Source organism: Mixophyes fleayi, chromosome 7 (genome assembly GCF_038048845.1).
Source record: "Mixophyes fleayi isolate aMixFle1 chromosome 7, aMixFle1.hap1, whole genome shotgun sequence".
NCBI classification, from domain to species: domain Eukaryota; kingdom Metazoa; phylum Chordata; class Amphibia; order Anura; family Limnodynastidae; genus Mixophyes; species Mixophyes fleayi.
This window is the reverse complement of record NC_134408.1, coordinates 76,395,515-76,421,102: the sequence shown is the minus strand read 5'-3', so window position 1 is coordinate 76,421,102 and position 25,588 is coordinate 76,395,515. Positions and strand designations below refer to the sequence as shown.

Genomic DNA, 25,588 nt, shown 5'->3' with positions numbered 1-25,588 from the left:
TATTTATATAGCGCTACTAATTCCACAGCACTGTACAGAGAACTCAGTCACATCAGTCCCTGCCCCCATTGGAGCTTACAGTGTAAATTCTCTAGCATACACACAGACAGAGAGAGGCTAGGGTCAATTTGATAGCAGCCAATTAACCTACTAGTATGTTTTTGAAATGTGGGAGGAAACCAAAGCACCCGGAGGAAACCCACGCAAACACGGAGAGAACATTCAAACTCCATACAGATAAGGCCATGGTCTGGAATCGAACTCATGACCATCAGCGTTGCACTGGCTCTACATTGTGCTTTACGAAGGCTTGTACATTGTCGAGCCAGCGCCACCTTACATTAACACGTTAACACCAACATTAATACAGTTGCTCTTGAAAATAGACGTCATTGTAGGTGGCTGTCATGTTCATTAATCGGAATCCCTTCAAGTGTGTATTAGAAGCAGTCACTGTCTAGAGCCTGTTGGGTAACACACCATCGGTGTTTTCCTGTCTGGGTATGCAGTGTTGGATTTGTGTACATCATTATAAAGACTACCGCCGAAGCTGTTCATGTATTATCCAGAGTCTATTATACTTCTGTTTTAATTTTCATTGTTCTTTTTATTACCTTCTCAAAACATGTCTAGCCAACTTGATTACATTGCCAGGCTTTGGTTTGAATATTTTTGTGTTCATTTTCTTTCTTTTATGGGATTTTAATAATATATGCATGTTTGCATTAATTGTCAGGCTTGTTTTATAAATACATGATCCTTTCTGTGTTGCTTAAAACCTTGGCAGAATTAGCAAAGGGTGCAAATTAGTATTCTGTTTTGCACATAAGTAAAATACTGCATGTTTTTTCATGTAGCACACAAATATCAACTTTAAATTTCAGTGTACAAATAAGCTATCAAGTATTTGCGTGCTACATGAAAAAACAGGCAGTATTTAACTTATGTGCAAAACAGAATACTAATTTGCACCCCTTGCATTGTAACATGGTTTTGTCCAGGAGACTGAAATAAGAAGTTTCTCAAGTTAAGATCCTTAATGAATCAGGCCTCTTGTTCTTATTTCTGTATGCTACAACAATTTTGCACATATTCAACATTGCAATCATTTTGCAATGTATTTATTCCATCTTTTCCAATGAGATTCAGCTGGTTTCTCAAAGTTCTTTTAATATACAGTAAATTCATTTGAGACTTCAATTTCAATATTTAACGTGATATCCTCCCTTATTCATACACTAGTTCTGTTAAGTTCTTCTAACATCCACGTTTCTATAGGCCTTTATATTTTTATCACGTTACCCCACTGTCATTCTGTATTTTGCAAGTAGGATTACACCCTTGAACAGTGTCGGACTGGGGCATGAAGGGCCCACCGGGGAATGCAACACTAGGGGCCCACCAAAGGGGGTGTGGTCAGCCATCATAGAGGCGGGACCAGACACTAGAGGGGGAGTGGTCAGTCCATGAAGGACAGCTAGCACCTTAGTGCAGTTTATAAAGAATACAGTTTGTGTATAAAGAATACACAGTCTTGACCTGCCCCTTATATTGGGCAGAACAGTCACTAAAAAGCAGGATTGTCCCACTAGACCAGGCTTGGCTAACCTGTGGTACTCCAGGTGTTGTGAAACTACAAGCCCCAGCATGCTTTGCCAATATATAGCAGCTTATTGCATTAAGGGTATGCTGGGACTTGTAGTTTCACAACACCTGGAGTACCACAAGTTAGCCAAGCCTGCACTAGACTCAGAACATTTGACAGACTGTCCTACCTGTTGTTGTCACTTTTACCACCTGTGGCTGCTGGTTTCTTTAGTTGCGGCTTGTCTGGATCCTGGAATGTTGAGGGCCCTATTTGGAATAAATAATGAGTACATTTAGAAACGCCAACCATCCCTGCCATTAATTCAACAGCACCCAGACTTACAGAGCAAACGTTTTAAAGAGTAGAGTTTACTTACTACATTGTGTGTTCTGTACTGTCAATGAGTGTAGGACAGTAGTTCCCAAACTCTCAGTTCGAAGCACCCTTAGGGTCACCATAATGTTTCCAAGGCACCCCTAAGCCAAAATAATTACTGGGTTGTCCCGTTTTTTAACAAGTTGGGTCAAAATGACGAAAGATGTATTTAGGCCCCTTCACCATCACATTGTGCCCCTTCATCATATCACTGCGCCTCTTCACCATATTACTCTGTCCCCCTCTTCGCCATCTCTCTCTGTCCTCCTTCTGCGTCTCTCTCTGCCCCCTTCAGCGGGTCACTCTGTCCCCTTCAGCGTCTCTCTCTTTGCCCCCTTCAGTGTCTCTCTCTGTGCCCCCTTCAGTGTCTCTCTGTCCCCTTCAGTGTCTCTCTGCCCCCTTCACTCTTCTTTGACATACCATATTACTCTGTCCCCCTCTTCGCCATCTCTCTCTGTCCTCCTTCTGCGTTTCTCTCTGCCCCCTTCAGCGTGTCACTCTGTCCCCTTCAGCATCTCTCTCTGTCCCCTTCAGCGTGCCTCTCTCTGTCCCCTTCAGCGTGTCTCTCTCTGTCCCACTTCAGCGCCTCTCTCTGTCCCCTTCAGCGCCTCTCTCTGTCCCCTTCAGTGCCTCTCTCTGTCCCCTTCAGTGTCTCTTTCTGTCCCCTTCAGTGTCTCTCTGTGTGCCCCCTTCAGTGTCTCTCTCTGTGCCCCCTTCAGCGTCTCTCTCTGTGCCCCCTTCAGCGTCTCTCTCTGTGCCCCCTTCAGCGTCTCTCTCTGTCCCCTTCAGTGTCTCTCTCTGTCCCCTTCAGTGTCTCTCTCTGTGCCCCCTTCAGTGTCTCTCTCTGTGCCCCCTTCAGTGTCTCTCTCTGTGCTCCCTTCAGCGTGTCTCTCTGTCCCCTTCAGCGTGTCTCTCTGTCCCCTTCAGCGTCTCACTCTGTCCCCTTCAGCGTCTCTCTCTGTCCCCTTCAGCGTCTCTCTCTGTCCCCTTCAGTGTCTCTCTCTGTGCCCCCTTCAGTGTCTCTCTCTGTGCCCCCTTCAGTGTCTCTCTCTGTGCCCCTTCAGTGTCTCTCTCTGTGCCCCCTTCAGCGTCTCTCTCTCTGTGCCCCCTTCAGCGTCTCTCTCTGTGCCCCCTTCAGCGTCTCTCTCTGTGCCCCTTTCAGCGTCTCTCTCTGTCCCCTTCAGCGTGTCTCTCTCTGTCCCCCTTCAGCGTCTCTCTCTGTCCCCCTTCAGCGTCTCTCTCTGTCCCTTTCAGCGCCTCTCTCTGTCCCCTTCAGTGTCTCTCTCTGTCCCCTTCAGTGTCTCTCTCTGTGCCCCCTTCAGTGTCTCTCTCTGTGCCCCCTTCAGTGTCTCTCTCTGTGCCCCTTCAGTGTCTCTCTCTGTGCCCCCTTCAGCGTCTCTCTCTCTGTGCCCCCTTCAGCGTCTCTCTCTGTGCCCCCTTCAGCGTCTCTCTCTGTGCCCCTTTCAGCGTCTCTCTCTGTCCCCTTCAGCGTCTCTCTCTGTGCCCCCTTCAGTGTCTCTCTCTGTGCCCCCTTCAGTGTCTCTCTCTGTGCCCCCTTCAGTGTCTCTCTCTGTGCTCCCTTCAGCGTCTCTCTCTGTCCCCTTCAGTGTCTCTCTCTGTCCCCTTCAGTGTCTCTCTCTGTCCCCTTCAGCGTCTCTCTCTGTCCCCTTCAGTGTCTCTCTCTGTGCCCCCTTCAGTGTCTCTCCCTGTGCCCTCTTGAGTGTCTCTCTCTGTGCCCCCTTCAGTGTCTCTCTCTGTGCCCCCTTCAGCATCTCTCTCTGTGCCCCCTTCAGCGTCTCTCTCTGTGCCCCCTTCAGCGTCTCTCTCTGTGCCCCTTCAGCGTCTCTCTCTGTCCCCTTCAGTGTCTCTCTTTGTGTCCCCTTCAGCGTCTCTCTCTGTCCCCTTCAGCGTCTCTCTCTGTGCCCCCTTCAGTGTCTCTCCCTGTGCCCTCTTGAGTGTCTCTCTCTGTGCCCCCTTCAGTGTCTCTCTCTGTGCCCCCTTCAGCGTCTCTCTCTGTGCCCCCTTCAGCGTCTCTCTCTGTGCCCCCTTCAGCGTCTCTCTCTGTGCCCCCTTTAGCGTCTCTCTCTGTGCCCCTTCAGCGTCTCTCTCTGTCCCCTTCAGTGTCTCTCTTTGTGTCCCCTTCAGTGTCTCTCTCTGTGCCCCCTTCAGTGTCTCTCTGTCCCCTTCAGTGTCTCTCTCTGCCCCCTTCACTCTTCTTTACTTACCTTCTTTCCTGACGTCCTCTCTGCTGCTGCTGCTTCTCACTGAGGCTGACGGACGTGATGACGTCACGCCCGGCAGTCAGTGAGGAGGAGGATCCAGCGCTGGATGATGGGTAAGTTTTTTTTTTTTGTTTCTTTGTTTTTTCTCTTCTCCTTTTTCTAGTATGAACCGCTGGACTGTAGGAGATCAGCTGACAGGGGGAGGGGCCGGGTCACATGATCGCAGCTGCGATCGCAATTGAGTAGCGGGGACGTCGGAGAGGTCCGTCGTGAGGGGCCTCCAGGTAAGCTCCGCCCACTGGCAAAAGGGGGTTTGGCCGTACGGTAGCCGGGCCTACCGGTGGTTTAACCGGTAGTCCGCTGGGCCAGTCCGACGCTGCCCTTGAATGCTCTCATATACCTCTATGCTGCTATAAAAAATAGTTACCAGTATTCAGTATTGCATTTTTTCAAAACCAATACCGAATATTCCAAGGTCTCTTCATTGTCGCCATTCTGTAAGCAGATATACATTTTCAAATATTTGTTTTTACTTGTTAGGTGCCACAGGCTCCACAGCACTGGACAGTGGACAAAACAGGGCATACATAAAACAGTGATTTGCAAGGTAGACAACATCACTGCAGGCATGAAAATAAATGGTATAAAGGACCCTGCTCATGGTAGAGCTTACAATCTAGTGGGAACGGAGCATAGATAAGACATGAGTGAGTGTGGTTCAGAGTGGTGTTTGGAACAGTTGTGAGGTTGTAGCAGTGTGAATAGTATCGGTGGAAGTAAGGTAAGCTCTAGTAAAGAGAATGTATAATGTTTTGAAGTCAGAGAGAGTCATAGAAATTCCATTAGTGGCATGGGAGAAATGTTGGCAGGAGTAATAGGTGGTTATCAGAGGCGAAAAGTTAATCGAAGATGGCGTGGGAGAGTAAGATTTTATATATATATATATATATATATATATATATATATATATATATATATATATATATATATATATATATATACACAAGTTAACCCGTGCATGATACTCATGCATTCTAGTCAAATCAAGCTACTTAAGGTGTTAAAAAGGTTCTTGTCATGCATTTGCTAGGCCAGGCATCCTCAGGGGAAGAGCGTTACTTCCTGACGTAAGCGCCCTTTTTTAACGTGGTTTTGTCCACATGTCACCACCTCATAATTTTTCTCCATCACCTCATCCTTCATCTTTATCGCCACATCTATCCAGATGTCTATCCAGATACAGGGATCTCTCTCAGCGGTCCTGAGTATCACACTCCTCTCGCTCTGTCACCCCCGGCAACCACCAACCACTCCCAACTGTCACTTCTCCTTCAAGAAATATATATTTTTTTAAAATCTTTATAAACAATTTTAACAATTAACAAATTAAAAACATCTTAGTATACCAAATTTCAGCCCTTTCTGAGTTTTTTTTCCCACACACACTAAGAATTTAAGTTAGTGTACAACTTCGCCCAGCAGGTGGCGCTGCAGCTTGGTTGGTTTTTTTCCACACGCAGACACACGCCACTAGGCATTTATATAGTAGATATATGTATGTATATATATATATATGTGTGTGTGTGTATATATATATATATATATATGTGTGTATATATATATATATATATATATATATATATATATATATATATATATATATATATATTAGAGAGAGAGATAGATATATTTTGTATCTAATTTCACATAAGAGCCCCTATTTATTAGCATTACGCATATATAGGTGCACACTTACATTCTGGTTTTGGAAACTGTACCCAGAAATTCACTTTGCATTTTATTTTGCTGGATTACATGGAAATGCACATGTTTGAAATCCAGGTTAGTTCAAAATCCTGCATATGATTACTTTAGTACCACTCCTTAATAATTTAAACTTCTCCTTTTTCCTACTTTGAATACATCTTAGTTGAGTCTTTTATTAATATGTGTACAATGAATTATGTGAGTTAGGAGATATTGTGGCTGTCTTTATTGCAGGTGTTGCTATCATACATTTGAATGTGTTTATTATATTTACAGAAATGTGCCTAAAATTGTGTTCATTTTTCATGTGTTGTGCAGGCCTGTTCAGTTCAGTTAAGTGAGTTTCGCTTGGTGCACACATGTTTCTGATGCAACTTTAATGTATTACGTAGGTCTCCATTTAAACTTAATGTTCTCCTGTTAAATTTATGAATAATGTATTATGCATTTATTTTATGCCTATTGAAGTATTCAGGGTCAATAAAAAGAGAGTGTAAAGAGAGAGAGCAAAGGAGGGATGAGAAAGATTGGAAAAGATTGATTGGAGAACATTTCATAAGCCTGTTAAGAGAACTAAGAGGTTGAATGGAGGGAGAGAGTCTTAGTATAGAATGGAAGAGACAGTATGAGATAAGTGACACAACAGAAACCATGTAAAGGTGCCACTTTATGAAACAGTTAATACACCCAACTAATTGTTTTTTTGTGCTCTAGCTCCTGAACCTATGGATCTTGATGGACCCAAAGGAACAGGTTACATTAAAACAGAACTAATTTCTGTATCTGAAGTGTGAGTATTTAAACCAATATCTTAATACCAAAAACTGTTATTTGTGTAGTATTATAAACGAATTGTTAGGTTTTTTTTGTTTATTTTAGACATCCTTCCAGACTTCAGAACGCAGACTCCCTTCTGCCAATGTCTGCAGCTGAATATGATGATCTGACAAGGCTAGTTGGGCCAACTGAATTTGACACTGTGGTGGGTATTGAATAAAAATAATGCATTATAGGAAAAAGGTTGCTGTTTATGATTGTATTAATTATTACTTATATTTGCAGAGAAACATGCAACTCTATTTAAAGGACCACTGATATATAAATATATACATTGTAGTATTGTTAAGGTTTCCATAAGTGTCATCATTCAGGATCTAATAACTTCTTGATGATGAAAGAAATCTTAATTATATTGTGCACTTATGTGACGTGTTAATATGAAGATCCTTTTCTGTGAATTCTAAGGGGAATCTGATCAATTTTGAATTTGACCTTTCAGAAAATAGATGTTTTGTTATGCATTTTACTAAGGTTAGAGCACCTTTTTGCTATTATTTGTCTTCTGTACATCTGTGCATTTCTCAAATTGGAAGTAGGTGAGAATGCTGGTTGCAAGGTGACCTATCAACTTGTGTGATTAAGAAAGTGAGAGCAGGACTGCATATGACATGGTTAGAGTCATGAATGGTGTGGGGAAGGGAATGCATGTTATCCAGAGTCTATTATACTTCTGTTTTCATTTTCGTTGTTCCTTTTATAATCTTCTCATAACATGTCTAGAAAACTTGATTACGTTGCCAGGCTTTGGTTTGAATATTTGTGTGTTCATTTTCTTTCCTTTACCTTTATGAGATTTTAATAATATATGCATATTTGCTTTAATTGTCAGGCATGTTTTATAAGACATGATCCTGTCTTTGTTTTGCTTAAAACCTTGGCAGAATTAGCAATCATGTTCTTATTTCTGTATGCTACAACAATTTTGCACATATTTAACATTGCAGTCATTTTGCAAGGTGTTTATTCCATCCTTTCCAATGAGATAGCCAAAAAGAGTATTTTCAATTTCAAACTTTATATAGAAAAAACATGATCCCCATGCATTTGCACTATTAAGGGGTTGAAATACTCTCCAACCAGCAAACCCAATATTTTTACATTATTTGTTGATCTAAACAAATTTGCAAGAGATTTATACAGGAAAAGAAATGGTTCGAATAAAAGAGTAAAACATAAAGGTATAATAGGGGAACCAATAGTCCTAGATGAAATAGATCGTCTAGGAGTTGCCATGTTGGAATCATTACAAGAAGAGAGTCTAGATGAATTTCTACTTCAAGAGTTACCTGTGTTTGACAAAAAAAAGAACAAAAATTAAAACTCTGAAAAAAAAGTTTTATCCTATGCAACACAAGATAGGTTGTATAGATGCCTTTTAAACAAGCACTTCAAATGACCTTAGAGATCTGTGTAAAAGATCAAAGAGAGATAAGCTGAGAGATAATCTTAGTGTACAAGAGAGAAGAGCCCTAACAAATGAAAAATTCTGTTGTTATTATTGAACCTGCTGATAAGGGTTGAGGGCTTGTAATTCTGAACAAGGAGGATTATATACAAGAAGCACTTAGACAACTTAATAATTCTTTCTATCTAAAACTTAAATCTGATCTAACTAAATTATTTTCTTCAGAAGTGAAGTCCCTTCTTGTTAGAGGTATTGATGATTGGGCAATATCCAGGGACATAATTGGTTTCCTGTTCACTAATTGCCTGGTGGTTCGTAAGTTTTATTATTTCACTAATAGCACCTCCTGGGAGACCTATCATATCTGGTGTAGGGTCTCTTACGTGTAATCTTTCTCTATTTATTGACATTGTGTTACAGACCCACATCGTGACACTCAGGTCCTACATCAAAGACACCACATAAATTTTCGTTTCAGTGGAAAGAAAATTATTTATTTTTAACGTGTGTTGTAGAGTACCTTTTACACAAATATACCCCATGAAGGAGGTGTATATACAGTAAGACACAATTTACAAAAAGATGAAGGCCTGGGTGTGTCTCAATGTAGGTTTGTTTTAGATTCCATTAAGTTTATTTTGGCACACAACGATTTTCTTTTTGATCCACAATATTATTTACAGGTTCACGGTACAGGGATGGGCACTAGGTTCACCTCTACCTCTATATAGGTTTATGTGAACAAGAATATATTTGGAGTAGTAGATATGGGGCTAACCTAGTGCGCTTCGTAAGATATATAAATGATTTGTTTTTCATTTGGGAAGGGGACACAGATTCTTACAGTATTAACACAAATAATTGTGGTAGCAGAGGGACACATAATTACACAAACATTTAAAAAAGAAGTAGCACCCATTTTTTGAATTTTAAAAGTTGCCACCTAGATAGTTGGAAGAATAATATTCCAAAGGGACAACTGCTAAGACTGCGTAGAAATTGCACTTCAGTTAAGACTTTTTATCAACAGGCTGAATCCTTGTTGAATTCATTCTCAGATCAAGGTTATCCATATTAACTTTTAGAGAAAACATTTTTTTGAAGAAAAGAAAATAGATAGATCGAAAAACACTGTTAGCCAAGAAGCATAAGGAGAATTCATTTAGAAAATAAGAAGAGTTGGACACAAAGGAACATGTGAGATTCTTTAGTCAATTCAATTCTTTTTCTAAACAAATTAAAGGTATCATAAAAAATAATTTTTCCTTTCCTGAGCATGAGAAAGTACTAATGTCCTTGATCCAAATAGATCATAAAGTAATTTTTAGAAGGGGCACCACAATAAAGAATAAATTAGTGGCAAGCCATTTCAAAAGAAATAGTGGAATGAATGAGAGTACTGTAGACCAATCGTTAAAATTAGATTAGCTTTCTGAGAAACCTAAAGGCTTTTTTAAGTGTGGTAGAAAATCCTGTATAACTTGCATATATACTAAAAATTAAAAAAACAAGTTTTTGTTCTATGATAACAGAAGAGCTATGAGATAAGAAATTTCATGAATTGTCAGTCAAGATTTGTGATCTGCCTGTTAGAATGGGAATGTGGAGCTTAGTATGTGGGCAGAACCACAAGAACTTTAAATGTAATATTTCTCGAACATAGAAATATTTTGAAAGATAACAGCTCCAACAGTCTAGCAAGACATTTTATGAAAAAACATAAAGGTTCCTTGGATGTTACAAAAGTGGTTGCCATTGAACATATAAAATCAACTAGAAGTGGAAAAGATAGGTTTGCTTCCCTGTGTAAAAAGGAAGCATTATGGATCTTCTCATTAGATTCTATGTACCCAAAAGGGTTAAATGATTCTGTAGAACTCAATATGTTCTAGATAAAAAAAAAAAGAATAAAAATAAATAAATATTTAAATATGGAAAATTGTTAAGACATAATGTTATATAACTCATTCTAACCAATATATGATGAAGGGTTGAATATATCTGTTTGAGAAATGTATTAGTTACTAACAAATCTGTGGTCAAGAGGTTAAGGTTAAGAGTTAAGGTTAAGAGTTTTAGTCCGAAGTAGTAAAGAAAAAAAAGAAATTACTAGAAAAGAAATCACTAAGTATATTTTTGTCAGAACATTGTTTGAAACTAATTACTTATGACAGTTTGATTATATATATATATATATATATATATATATATATATATATATATATATATATATATATATATAATAAAATGTACTAGTTATAAACAAATGAAACCCGTGGCTGCGGTGGTTAGTGAACTGAAGGTTTTAAATTGGAGTCCTGAATGAGAGAAACCCACAAAACAAGATTATTATATTTTTTATGTGGATGTTTTATATATATATATATATATATATATATATTTTAGGATATATTACATTTTTAAAGTTAGAAATTGTAATTAGAATAATGAAATGTTTTGTCACAAATACCACCACAAATCGAAAAAAGTGTTTAATATGAATGAAAAGTTAATGATTATGTTTGATTGTATGATTCTGAAGTTAATTCTGCTACCATTTGCTGATCGGACAGAGTCTCTTTAAAAGAAAGTCCAAATCTTTGTGAAAATATCCCTGAGGAAACCACACTGCATGTAGATAAACGTTTAAGATCTTACCATTTTATTGCAAATATAAGGACCATCATAACACTCTGGCGCAATAACAACTGGAAGAAGTCTGCAAGTATCTAAAATGTGGACTTGACTAATCCAGTTCTGAAGTTGGGAACAAAGACTACTGTGTGTCAGTACAAGAAACCGCAAGGTATCCAACATTAAAGTGTGGTGAGGGATGGGAGGCGTGCTGCAGCCAGCAGGGAATCTAACCCCTGTCACAGCCTGCCAGGTCCCACTGTAAATTTCTTCACCGGGAGGCAAAATACTTGTTTCTGGGTACCAGCAGTGGATTAGTTCCCTTACAAAGTGGAGACATAAGAGTGACTATGCTATCCTCTTTATTTGATTGTGTGTCCACTATCGTTTGGAGCCAAATTACATAGATGGAAGCTTTTACGTACAAGTGTACTGTAGGATGATAGACTATAATAGACTATCAGTAAATCAATATTGAGTCCTTACTAATTGCAATTCTGTTGGACTTTTTAATCTTAATCTTATGATTTTTTTATTCTTATTTATTGTCTGCAGCCGTATTACCTTAAACACACCCAATTACATCTGATCTTGGAAGCTATGCATGGCTGGGCCTGGTTAGTAATTGATAAAAAGGGGGAGTTCAGCGTTTTCTATCCTGGTTAGTAATTGGATGGGTGACCACCTGGGAATACCAGGTTTAACAAAAAACCTGCTTTTTTTTTAATTGTATTTGTGGCTCACCTGATTGAGCTAGAGAGTTTAAACCCCTTTTTATGGGCTTTTATGTGATATATAACACACCATTATGTTTTAATAAAAATTACAAATGTAAAATTTTCAAAATTTTATTTTTCTCAAAAAGCCATATTTTTACATTTTTGAAAAACATCTGAAAAATTGTTCATACTGTTGTTTATAAATCCCCAAAGTTTTATTTTGGGATCATCTGCTATAAGAGCTTTCAGTTTTGAGTGATTCATGCAAATTGTATTTATTGAGTCACTTCACATCTGAGAAAAATCAACAAAATAATATTTTTTCCATTTCACGTCATTAGAGTAATGCACGGTCCTCTTCAGGTGTGTTTGGGACGAGATTTTTACAGACAGCGCCTGCTCCAATCATCTGCGCAGGCGTGTAAACTTAACTGGAAACAAACTGTACTTGGAAAGACTCTTCAATTGTGTTTAATATGCCTTTTTAGGGTTAGGTTGGTTTTAATTAGTGAGGATAAGCCTCTTGGTCACTAATTTAAGCCCACCCAAACCTTACCTGACCCTGGACCGTTTGTGTCACATTTGAAAAAGTGTAGTGTTTAATTACAGTGGAGTATCAAACTGTGAGAATGTGTGCTGGAAGTAGGGAGGAACAGCAATTTGGAGAAGGGGAGCTGGGAGGGAGAGACACAACAGACTGGGAGCAACAATGTGCCCACAAGAAGAAGCCTCAGTCACCCAGCCCCGTAGAGAAAAGAAGACACATCTCCACTGGTCAGAGCAACATGTGATAGGCTCCTCCAATTAGTGCTCAGCACATGCTCCTCTCACCCCTCAGTAGAGTCTCATGGGAATTATTTCCCCGACTCCCCAGCAGCTCAGTCCAAGCCTGCTGTGCTATTTAAATTGGTTTAGAGGAGTAAAAAAGAATAAAGATCAGTGTTCTCCCCAGAAAACATTGCCAGTCGGGTGGCATTAAGAAGTAGTCTGGTTGGGACAGTTGTAATAGTTTGCAACGATATTGAAACATTCTGAAGGTTATTGTCCACACCAGGACTTGTCAGACTGGTGGTCAATGGTCTAACACACACTGCTGTAGTGCTCACATAGTGCCAGTAATAGTAGAAACATTGTTTTATTCAATTATAATAGGACTCTGTGGGGCTCCAAGAACCGGGTAGCAAATAAAAACAGCCGGTTGGAACACTTGGTAAATAGGTGCTGGGTAGAACAATGAAGATGGAGGAAAGTGACAGTTACCTTATGTTGCATTGTTTCAACCCATTTAAAAAGGTTAATCATACTTCTAATAATAAAGGGTTGAGAACTGTTTTAGAGTAGATGTGTAAAATTATTTTCTGAAATGCCATTACTTGCAAATGTTTGTGCCAGCTGCAGAAAACAAGTTGGGGACACTTCGTAATAGGGTCATTGTTCAGTTTCTCAAGATAACGTAGTATCCGCTCCCACTTGCTGACATCATAGGTTATATAAATGCTGTCTTTGACAAGAAATGGTGGCTCACATTTATTCTGGAGAAAGATGAAAATGTAGATGAAGTGAAAGTGACATTGCTCCATCCAGCTGGTCCATCACAGTCTTTTTCATACCCAAGGAAGCCGGATGTTTTATGGATTACTATGGTAGATGTTCTCTGTATGGTGAATCCGTTAACTCCCAACAGGTCGAATGTACCATCCTTTCTAAAATAATACTATAAACAAATGAAGCCTTCAGCCAGTTCCAACCCATCAAATAGCACCATCCATCCGGAGCAGCAACACCAAATACTAATGATCTATAGTAAGCTTTCTTAAAATATTTGAAAGACCCTGGAGGATCAAAGAATCACTCCTACATGATAAAGAAACCATTACTCACCTAAATTCTCTTCTCTCTGAATACTTTGAGATGAACGACACCCCTGAAATCTCTCCTATGACTCTCTGGGACGCCCATAAGGCTGTAATACGGGGTCATCTTATTGCCTTGGCGGCTCGGACTAAACGATTCTGTCTGGCTAAAACTATTCAATTGACGGACTCGCTGAGAACCTTAGAGCAACGCCACAAATTGAACCCTGATCCCTTGGTTCTCCAGGAAATTGCTTCTGTCCGTGGTGAATTAAATCTCTTGCTATCTCACCAGGTTGCCAATAAACTGAAGTGGCTCAATCACGAAAAGGGCGACAAAGCCGATAGATTGCTGGCCACCAAACCTAGAGCTAAGATAGCGGCCCGGAATCTCCTGGCTATCAGGGACTCCGATGGAACTTTACACTATGACCCTCAGCGGATACGTGCTGCCTTCCAATCCTATTACACTAAACTTTATAACCTGCCCCAACCGTCTGATCCTTTAGTCTCCCAACAACACTCGCAGCTGATTGAATCTTTTCTTTCTTCTGCTAAGCTTCCGAAACTCTCTCCACAGGCTAGTACTCTTCTGGTGGCTGAGATTACTAACGATGAAATTGTACAAACCATAAAGTCTCAGAAAACAGAAAAGGCTCCGGGGCCAGACGGCTTTACTGCTGTGTACTATAAGAAGTTTGCTGGCCTCCTGGTCCCCCGTTTGCACACCCTATTCAACTCAGTCCCGACGGGGGGTTCCTGGTCTAGGGATTCTTTGGAGGCTCAGATCTCCGTCATTCATAAAGAGGGTAAGGATGTGCATGACTGCGCTAGTTATCGCCCTATCTCCCTGCTTAATATAGATGTCAAATTAAATACAAAAATTTTGGCTAATAGACTAAATTCGGTCCTTCCCTCCCTTATACATTACGACCAAGTTGGCTTTATACCGGGGCGTCAGGCCAGAGATAATACCAGGAGAGTCGTTGATCTGATTCATATCATTAATACCAGGAAGGCCCCGGCCATTGTTCCCTCCCTTGATGCCGAGAAGACTTTTGACAGGATCTCCTGGAGCTTTATGTCCCGAGCCTTGTCGGTGTTTGGGATTTCGGGTAACCTCCTCATAGGTATTCAAGCCTTATACTCTCGACCCTCCGCAAGAGTCATGATCAACGGTTTTATCGCCATATCCAATGGTATGCGCTAGGGATGCCCTCTGTCTCCTCTCATCTTTGCCCTTGTTATAGAACCTCTTGCGGCCTCAATCCGGGCCTGCCCAAACATACAGGGTGTGCGGACGGGGAATCTGGAGAGTAAGCTCTCTCTCTTTGCGGACGATTTCCTTCTGACTCTCCTGCAGCCTGAGAAGTCTCTCCCTGGACTCTTTAACATATTACCTCATTATGGGCACCTCTCAGGGTACAAGATCAATATTGCAAAATCGGAAGCTCTCCTCCTTAATATTCCCTCCCCTGAAGGACTTGTACTCGCCTCCTGCTTTAACTTTCGGTGGCAGAGAAGGAAAATGGAATACTTAGGTATCTTCATTACCGACTCCTATGACTCCCTCTACCGGGAGAACTACCCGGCCCTCTTTGCTAAGATCAAGTCTGAATTGCTCTCCTGGCGCTCACTGATCATTTCGTGGCTGGGCAGGATCATCTCTGTCAAGATGAACCTCCTTCCTAAGCTCCTCTATTATTTCCAGACCCTTCCTGTCCGAGTCCCTCTTTCGGATCTGGCATCTATCCAAAAATATCTCTCTAGGTTTATCTGGAACGGCTGGTCTCCCAGGATTAAGCTGGCTCTCTTAAAGAGGCCCACCAGAGGGGGTGGTAGGGGTTTCCCGGATTTGAAAATTTACTATTGGGCGGCTCATCTGAGCCAGATCGTAGCCTCCTTTGCCCCCCCCCCCCCGCGGCACTGTCGTGGGTTGACATCGAATCCGCTTATCTTAATTTTCCAATTTTGTCCTGTATATGGGGTCTCTCAAAACAAACTAGGTCCCCCCTCACCTCCCAATGCCCTACCCTTCTATTCTCAGCTGCAATATGGGAGACCTACCAACCCCATCTCAAGATACCTGTCACTCACCGGACTGTGAGTGCTACTTCTCGTGTCTTTAGGAACCGTGGCCGTCCACCATCCTGAGGGTCTGCGCATGTGCAGCCCTTTCAAACCTTCAGTACATGTTCCTTTTAGCTAATTGGCTGATCAGGCAACACTCCCTATTTAAAGCACCTGTGGTTAATACCTCGTTGCCTGATCTTGGAGTCTCATTCCCCATGAGCCTCTGAAGGTGTTCCTGTGTTTCCTCGTGTATTCAGCTCCTGCTGATTCCTGTTGTTCGTTTGTGGTTTCCAGACCACTTCAATTCTCCTGTGTTCATCGTGACTGCACCTGCTGATTCCTATCCGCTGCCTCCGTGCTTCTACAGTTTCCAAACCACTACAACTCTCCTGTGTTCATCGTGACTGCACCAGCTGATTCCTATCCGCTGCCTCCGTGCTTCTACAGTATCCTGCTCACCTCAACTCTCCCGTGTTTCATCGTGACTGCACCAGCTGATTCCTATCCGCTGCCTCCGTGCTTCTACAGTATCCTGCTCACTTCAACTCTCCCGTGTTCATCGTGACTGCACCAGCTGATTCCTATCCGCTGCCTCCGTGTTTCTTTAGAGTCCTGCTCATCGCAACTCTTCAGTGCTCATCGTGTCTGCAGCCAGCCGATCCGCTGTCTCCGTGCTTCTACAGTGTTCCTGCTTGTGTCAACTCGCCTGTCTGCATCGGGCCAACGCTCCGCTGCTTTCATCTCAGCTAGACCGCCTCAACTCTCCCGTGTTCTCCAGGTGTCCAGTGCTATATACTACTGCTTCCTGAGTATTGTTTAAATCCTTGCTGGTCTGCCTGCCGTGCGCTGCACCTACTTGGTTACCGCTTCCACCCTCCTGGGACTTCTCATCCTGCCGGCCTCCAGCCGTTCAGGTATCCCTGCACCTCTCTCTGACAGCCTGCTCTCCTGAACCACGGTATGCATACTTCTCATTGACTGTGCTGGTGTATTGCATATCTAGCTGGACTGAGTTGTTCTCCTCTGGAGTTTCCTATCCACTGAGACTATTGCTATCATTTGACTGTTTTCCTTTTAGCCTGGATAGTTCTTATGACTTTGTATATTTGTGCAGTGCTGCTCAGTTAATATTATTTTGTGCTTATCATCGTGGGATCAAGTTCAGTGTGCCCGTGTATACTCTGCATTGCATTCATCTCGTGCTCCTCTTCACTTATATATTTCAGTGGTACAACTTGCTAGAGGCAGACCACTGTTCTCTGTTCCTTGTGTCACCAGTTTCCAGTAGCCTTTCACATAGCAGTGGTACAACTTGCTAACGCAGACCACTGACTCCCCGGATACCTTCACCTGGATTCCATTCCTTCACCCAGACAGCGGTACAACTTGCTATACGCAGACCACTGACTACCCTCACGTTTCCTTGTCCATCCAGTTCCTCGTGTACAGTTATCTACCTATTACCAGTGCTGCTAGTCATAGACTTTCCTCGAGCATTCTCTTACCATCTGCTGTCTCCTGTTCCGTGATCACCCCGCTACCAGAGTACCATATTACCAACTATACTGCTCTGGTAAGTCCATCATCTGGTGATACCTGGGTAAAGACTCCTAGTGCCCGTGACAGTAAGATCAGGCCATGACAGACCCAGATTCGGAACCTACAGCTAAAGAGATGCTGCAGCATCTGGTTACCCGTATGGAGCAACAGGATGCTCGCCAACAGCTGTTGCTGCAATGTTACCAGGCGTTAGCCTCCCAAGGAACATCTGGGCAAAATATCACAGCTAATGTTGATGCTCCTGTGCTTTCCTCCATTTCCCCAGTGCCATCCCAGGTGTCTACGGCTTCCACGCTTCACCTGCCTGCTCCGTCAAAGTATGATGGAGACCCCAAAACATGTAGGGGTTTTCTCAATCAATGCTCAGTTCATTTGGAGCTCCAACCTCAAAATTTCTCTACTCATCGTTCCAGAGTGGCCTATCTTATTTCATTGTTTTCTGGACAAGCTCTCGCATGGGCTTCCCCTCTGTGGGAAAGAAACGATCCATTATTACAGGATAGTGCCAAATTTATTTCCACGTTCCGAAGTGTATTTGATGAACCAGGTCGTGTCATCTCCGCTGCATCCAGCATCCTCCGTCTACGTCAGGGTTCTCGTACAGTAGGCCAGTACGTCATTCAATTTAGGATATTAGCCTCTGAACTTCAGTGGAACACTGAAGCGTTAATTGCCGCCTTCTGGCAGGGGCTCTCTGATAAAATTAAAGATGCACTGACTACTCAAGAACTACCTACTTCTCTAGAAGATTTGATTTCTCTTTGCCATCGTGTAGACATGAGATTTCGTGAAAGGGAGTCTGAAAAAACAACTTCAGTTAAAGCACCTCTTCGCTCAACTTCGTCCAGCTTCATCTCCTGTGATACCCATGGAGATAGGACGCTCCAAATTAACCTCTGAGGAGAGGAACCGAAGAGTGAAAAATAGACTTTGTATCTATTGTGCTGATTCCACACATATGCTCAATTCATGCCCTAAAAAAATCGGGAAATGCCAGGCCCTAACTAGTTCTGGAGAGGTGAAGTTAGGGTCCCTGGAGTCCTCTCCATGTTCTACGAAATTAAAAGTCTGCGCTTTTGATGTTACAGTTTCCTTTGCTACCAAATCCTTTAAGTCCCAAGCACTTATTGATTCCGGAGCTGCGGGAAATTTTATTTCTAAATCCCTCGTGAATCAATGGTCCCTACCAGTGATTACCTTGAAGACACCTATTACTGTGACTGCTATTGATGGATCACGCATTATCAATGGTCTCATCACCCAGAGTACGTCTCCAGTAACCCTTCAGATTGGTGTACTACACCAAGAAGAAATTTCGTTTTTAATTCTTCCTGTTACTACAAGTCCGATTGTTTAAGGCCTTCCATGGCTTCAATGTCACTCTCCCCAGATTGACTGGCGCACTCCTCAAGTTACGTCTTGGGGAGCTGAATGTCATCATCATTGTCTCTCCCAAGTCGTTCCTCTTAAAATACAGCAATCCTCCATTTCACCTTCCTCACCGGGACTCCCTCCTCTGTATGCTTCATTTGCCGATGTATTTGATAAAACTCAGTCTGAACGTCTCCCTCCTCATCGTTCATGGGATTGTCCAAATGATCTTCTACCTGGCAAGACTCCTCCTAGGGGTCGTGTGTATCCACTTTCGTTACCTGAAACTCAAGCTACATCTGAATACATCCAAGAGAATCTCCAGCAAGGATTTATTCGACCTTCTACTTCTCCCGCTGGAGTCGGGTTCTTCTTTGTAAAAAAGAAGGATGGATCATTACGCCCCTGCATAGATTTTCGTGGACTTAACGCCATTACTATCAAAAATCGGTATCCCATTCCACTGATTACTGAGCTATTTGATCGGATTAAGGGAGCTCGGATCTTTACCAAGTTGGATCTTTGTGGTGCCTACAATTTAATTAGAATCAGGTCCGGTGACGAATGGAAGACAGCTTTCAACACCAGAGATGGGCATTATGAATACTTAGTAATGCCCATCGGGTTATGTAATGCCCCCGCTGTTTTCCAGGGCTTCATTAATGAGATCTTCCGGGACTTGTTATATGTATGTGTCGTCGTTTATCTGGACGACATATTGATCTTTTCACAGGACCTGCCTTCTCATCACCAACATGTGGCAGAAGTTCTTTCCAGACTCCGGAGAAATTCATTACTCTGCAAATTAGAAAAATGTTCATTCGAGTTGCCCCAGATTCCATTTTTGGGATATATTGTCTCCGGAGTTGGTCTGCAAATGGATCCAGAAAAGGTGAATGCTGTGTTACATTGGCCTCAGCCAACTACTCTTCGTGCAATTCAGCGTTTTTTAGGTTTTGCCAATTACTATAGACGCTTCATTCAAGATTTCTCTTCTATTGCATCTCCTATTGTGGCCCTGACTCGTAAAGGGGCCAATACTAAGCAATGGTCATCTGAGGCTCTTCAAGCCTTTCAGTTTCTTAAAGAGTCCTTCTCCTCTGCTCCCATTCTTCGACAGCCTGATGTGACGCTTCCCTTCTTCCTAGAGGTAGATGCCTCTAATGTTGGTTTAGGAGCCATTCTCTCCCAAAGATCGGAGCAACAAAAATTCCATCCTTGTGCCTTTTACTCTCGGGGTCTTCTGCCTGCGGAGAAGAATTACACCATCGGGGACAAGGAGTTGCTGGCTATTAAAGTAGCATTAGAGGAGTGGAGATACTTGTTGGAGGGAGCTCGTCATCCTGTGACAATTTTTACTGATCATAAGAATTTGTCATATCTACAGTCTGCTCAATGTTTGAATCCTCGTCAAGCAAGATGGTCTCTTTTCTTTTCTCGTTTTGAGTTAATCATAACCTTCAAACCAGCTGCAAAGAATAAAAAAGCAGACGCTCTATCTCGAGCCTTTGTGACGTCCTCAGACGTTGAAGAGGTTTCCAACCACTCTATATTAGACCCCAAATGTGTTTCTCTGGCTGCTTCTTCCACTAAGGTGCTACCATTTGGGAAAACCCTCGTGCCTCCTGCTCTTAGGAAGAAAATCCTTTCGTGGTTTCACTCTTCTCGTTTTTCTGGACACTCTGGTGAACGCAAGACCTTTGAGATTCTCTCTCGAAGTTACTGGTGGCCTTCTATGAGGAGAGATGTCAAAGAGTTTGTAGCCGCATGTGAATTGTGTTCTCAGTTCAAGACCCCCCACAGAACTTCAGCGGGTTTGCTTCAACCACTACCCATTCCGTCCAAGCCATGGACCCATATTAGTATGGACTTTGTTACTGATCTTCCTCCTAGTAAAAACTGCAATACTATTTGGGTAGTGGTGGACAGATTTTCGAAGATGGCGCATTTCGTTCCCTTGACTGGTTTGCCTTCTTCTACTCTGGCTGAGTATTTCATCAAAGAAATCTTTCGTATTCATGGATGTCCGTCCGAGATTGTGTCAGATAGAGGAGTACAATTCGTTTCCAGATTCTGGCGGGCCCTTTGTAAGACCTTGGGCATACGATTATCACTCTCATCTTCCTACCATCCTCAATCAAACGGACAAACTGAAAGGGTCAATCAAGATCTTGAGACGTTTATAAGGATGTTCTCGTCAGCCAATCAAGACAACTGGGTAGAATTGCTTCCTTGGGCTGAATTCGCTCATAACAACATGTACCATGAGTCATCTTCTAAAACTCCATTCTTTGTGGTTTACGGTCACCATCCGTCTTTTCCGGAATTTCCTGCCCTCCCTCCCACCCAAGTTCCTGCTGTAGAGACTGTTTGTCAAACCTTCAAAAATATTTGGTCTCAGGTCAAAACCTGTTTAAAGAAGACATCTGCAGATAAAAAGAGACTGGCTATTCCACCACTGAAAATCGGAGATCGTGTTTGGTTATCTACCAAAAATATTCGTTTGAAGGTCCCATCTATGAAATTCGCTCCTCGTTTTATTGGTCCGTATAGGATCATTCAAGTGATAAATCCAGTTTGTTTCAAACTCCTACTTCCTAAGAATCTTCGTATTTCCAACGCCTTCCATGTGTCCTTGCTCAAACCTCTCATCATCAACCGTTTCTCGGTCCCTCCTTCAGCACCTCGGCCAGTTCAAATTCATCAGGAGGAAGACTTTGAGATTACTCATATATTGGATGCAAAAATTTTGCGAGGAGTTCTTCGTTTCCTCGTTCATTGGAAGGGCTTTGGTCCTGAGGAGCGTTCATGGATCAAAGCTGAAGATCTCAACGCTCCAGCTCTTCTTAAGAAGTTTTATTCCAAGTATCCGGACAAGCCCGGTTCCAGGTGTTCTGTGCCCACCTTTAAAAGGGGGGTACTGTCACTCACTGGACTGTGAGTGCTACTTCTCGTGTCTTTAGGAACCATGGCTGTCCACCATCCTGAGGGTCTGCGCATGTGCAGCCCTTTCAAACCTTCAGTACATGTTCCTTTTAGCTAATTGGCTGATCAGGCAACACTCCCTATTTAAAGCACCTGTGGTTAATACCTCGTTGCCTGATCTTGGAGTCTCATTCCCCATGAGCCTCTGAAGGTGTTCCTGTGTTTCCTCGTGTATTCAGCTCCTGCTGATTCCTGTTGTTCGTTTGTGGTTTCCAGACCACTTCAATTCTCCTGTGTTCATCGTGACTGCACCAGCTGATTCCTATCCGCTGCCTCCGTGCTTCTACAGTTTCCAAACCACTTTAAACTCTGCTGTGTTCATCGTGACTGCACCAGCTGATTCCTATCCGCTGCCTCCGTGCTTCTACAGTTTCCAAACCACTTCAACTCTCCTGTGTTCATCGTGACTGCACCAGCTGATTCCTATCCGCTGCCTCCATGCTTCTACAGTATCCTGCTCACCTCAACTCTCCCGTGTTTCATCGTGACTGCACCAGCTGATTCCTATCCGCTGCCTCCGTGCTTCTACAGTATCCTGCTCACTTCAACTCTCCCGTGTTCATCGTGACTGCACCAGCTGATTCCTATCCGCTGCCTCCGTGTTTCTTTAGAGTCCTGCTCATCGCAACTCTTCAGTGCTCATCGTGTCTGCAGCCAGCCGATCCGCTGTCTCCGTGCTTCTACAGTGTTCCTGCTTGTGTCAACTCGCCTGTCTGCATCGGGCCAACGCTCCGCTGCTTTCATCTCAGCTAGACCGCCTCAACTCTCCCGTGTTCTCCAGGTGTCCAGTGCTATATACTACTGCTTCCTGAGTATTGTTTAAATCCTTGCTGGTCTGCCTGCCGTGCGCTGCACCTACTTGGTTACCGCTTCCACCCTCCTGGGACTTCTCATCCTGCCGGCCTCCAGCCATTCAGGTATCCCTGCACCTCTCTCTGACAGCCTGCTCTCCTGAACCACGGTATGCATACTTCTCATTGACTGTGCTGGTGTATTGCATATCTAGCTGGACTGAGTTGTTCTCCTCTGGAGTTTCCTATCCACTGAGACTATTGCTATCATTTGACTGTTTTCCTTTTAGCCTGGATAGTTCTTATGACTTTGTATATTTGTGCAGTGCTGCTCAGTTAATATTATTTTGTGCATATCATCGTGGGATCAAGTTCAGTGTGCCCGTGTATACTCTGCATTGCATTCATCTCCTCGTGCTCCTCTTCACTTATATATTTCAGTGGTACAACTTGCTAGAGGCAGACCACTGTTCTCTGTTCCTTGTGTCACCAGTTTCCAGTAGCCTTTCACATAGCAGTGGTACAACTTGCTAACGCAGACCACTGACTCCCCGGATACCTTCACCTGGATTCCATTCCTTCACCCAGACAGCGGTACAACTTGCTATACGTAGACCACTGACTACCCTCATGGAGGGGTGATGGAAGTTAACTGGCTTGACTATTCTAATTTTTTTGTCAAATAATGTCAGTATACCAAATTTCAGGTCAATTGGATGAGCCCTTTCTGAGAAAATAGTTTTTTACACACACACACACACACACACACACACACACACACACACACACACACACTAACGCACGCCTCTACACATGTGTGTTCATGAGGTAAAATTACCTCACGAAAATGAGTTTGAGCCCTACCAAATTTCAGCCCTTTTTGAATTTTTTTTCCCACACACACTAAGAATTTAGTAGGTCAGTGTATAACTCTGCCCAGCAGGTGGCGCTGCAACTTGGTTTTTTTTTCCCACACACAGACGCCACTAAGCATTTATATATTTGATATATATATACATACACGGCTGCCTAGAGAAATTCATGGCCCCAGTACAGCAACTTTATGTGTCCCTCTTTATAGTCAAGCATGGTAAAAAAAAATGTTGCGCTGCCGCTCCACAACATTTTTTTACCATGCAAGTGGTCGTACAATTGGGGGTGTGGCAGTACATCATTGGGGGCATGTCTAGCAGGTGAAAAGCACCAGGCCACCCTCTTACAGAAAAATGCATTACTCACACATGCCCCCTTGCTCAGCAGCTTCTGCCCACATGCTTTAATCACACGTGTCTCCCTCTGCCCACATGCTTTAATCACACTCGCCCCCCCTCTGCCCAGCACCTTTAGTCACACATGCCCCCTCTCCAGCACACCTTCTTCTTACCTTATTCTCCACTGCACAGCATGGGAAGATATCCAGCAGCCCACCGAGTACCATGTGACCACTGCAGTCACATGACCTGGCGTCTGAAGATACCTGAGCTGAAGGGGATTTAGCCACCACGATCCCCCCTGCACTCAATAATTTTTTTTTTAAAAAAGTACTTTTAAAATAAAAAAATTATTTTCAAAGATAGGTCTCCAGTGAGGACTCGGGCCACCAAGCAGGCCCAGCCAATTTGTAGCCGCCCCTCCCCTCTCAGCAAAAAAACATTATGCCGCACAGTAGTGCCCCAGTTCACATCATACCTCATAATTGTGTCCCCAATTCATCTTATGCCTCATAGTTGTGCCCACAATTCATACTTTGCCACAGTTGCCCCCAGAAACTTATAGTATGCCACAGTTGCCCCCAGAAATACATAGCATGCCACAGTTGCCCCATAAATATATAGTATGCCACAGTTGCCCCCAGAAACACATAGTATGCCACAGTTGCCCCATAAATATATAGTATGCCACAGTTGCCCCCAGAAACACATAGTATGCCACAGTTGCCCCCAGAAACACATAGTATGCCACAGTTGCCACCATAAATATATAGTATGCCACAGTTGCCCCCAGAAATACATAGCATGCCACAGTTGCCCCAGAAATATATAGTATGCCACAGTTGCCCCCAGAAATACATAGCATGCCACAGTTGCCCCCAGAAATACATAGCATGGCACAGTTGCCCCAGAAATATATAGTATGCCACAGTTGCCCCCAGAAATACATAGCATGCCACAGTTGCCCCCAGAAATACATAGCATGCCACAGTTGCCCCAGAAATATATAGTATGCCACAGTTGCCCCAGAAATATATAGTATGCCACAGTTGCCCCCAGAAATAGATAGCATGCCACAGTTGCCCCCAGAAATACATAGCATGCCACAGTTGCCCCCAGAAATACATAGTATGCCACAGTTGCCCCCAGAAATATATAGTATGCCACAGTTGCCCCCAGAAATATATAGTATGCCATAGTTGCCCGCAGAAATACATAGTATGCCACAGTTGTCCCCAGAAATATATAGAATGCCACAGTTGCCCCCATAAAAACATAGTATGCCACAGTTGCCCCCACAAATACATAGTATGCCACAGTTGCCCCCACAAATAAAAAGTATGCCAAGTATATGTGCCCTCAATTTGCTGCCCTTACTTACCTTTGTAGACTCAGAAACCTGGGAGCTGCTTCAATAAAACAGCCGGTGATGGCTGAAACGGAGCTTCTGCGCATGCGCAGAAGCTCCGTTTCAGCCATCACCAGCTGCTTTGCTGAAGCTGCTTCAGTAATGAAGCAGCTTCACTGTGGCATAATGAAGTATGGGTAATGAAGCTGCTTCAGTAAAGCAGCCGGTGATGGCCGAAACGGAGCTTTTGCGCATGCGCAGAAGCTCCGTTTCAGCCATCACCGGCTGTTTTATTGAAGCAGCTTAAGCGTCAGCGTGCCAGACAAAAGTGGTCAGCGTGCCACGTCTGGCACGCGTGCCGGGGGTTGCCGACCCCTGCTATAGATGGTACTATACACCTGATAAACTCACTAAAATGTTCCCCTCTAGTTCTCCATTATGTTGGCGGGGTTGTGGCCAGACGGGCTCCTTTTTGCATATTTGGTGGTCCTGTCCTAAGATATCCTCCTTTTGGGAGCGAGTTAGGACCCTCCTCTCCTCCTTCCATGCCCTGTCCGGAAAGACCCATGGTCTTTTCTTCTCTGTTACCCGCTGATTGATGATGATAGACAGTCTGCGAAATTGGCCTCCCGTGTCCTGGCTGCTGCGCGATGCCTAGTAGCTAAGTCTTGGAAACAAGCTGAACCCCCCACTCTGGCAGCCCTGCGATACTATATCTGGTTTATTGCCTGGATGGAACAGATTACATACCACCTACATGATAAGGCTGATAAATTTCACCAGGTTTGGGCTCCTTGGCTTTACTTATAACCCCTTACCACCTGTACCAACTCATTTCTCCTAAAA

General features: G+C 43.1%; 1 protein-coding gene across 1 annotated transcript in view; it reads left to right on the top strand.

The window, feature by feature from the left end:
- The window catches only part of STAT1 (signal transducer and activator of transcription 1), a 368,349-nt gene that overhangs the window by 337,869 nt on the left and 4,892 nt on the right, over positions 1–25,588 (top strand). Inside the window, exons 23-24 of the mRNA XM_075179993.1 lie at positions 6,667–6,742; positions 6,832–6,934. Of these exons, the coding sequence (XP_075036094.1) occupies positions 6,667–6,742; positions 6,832–6,934 (179 nt within the window). The remainder of the gene's footprint in view (positions 1–6,666; positions 6,743–6,831; positions 6,935–25,588) is intronic.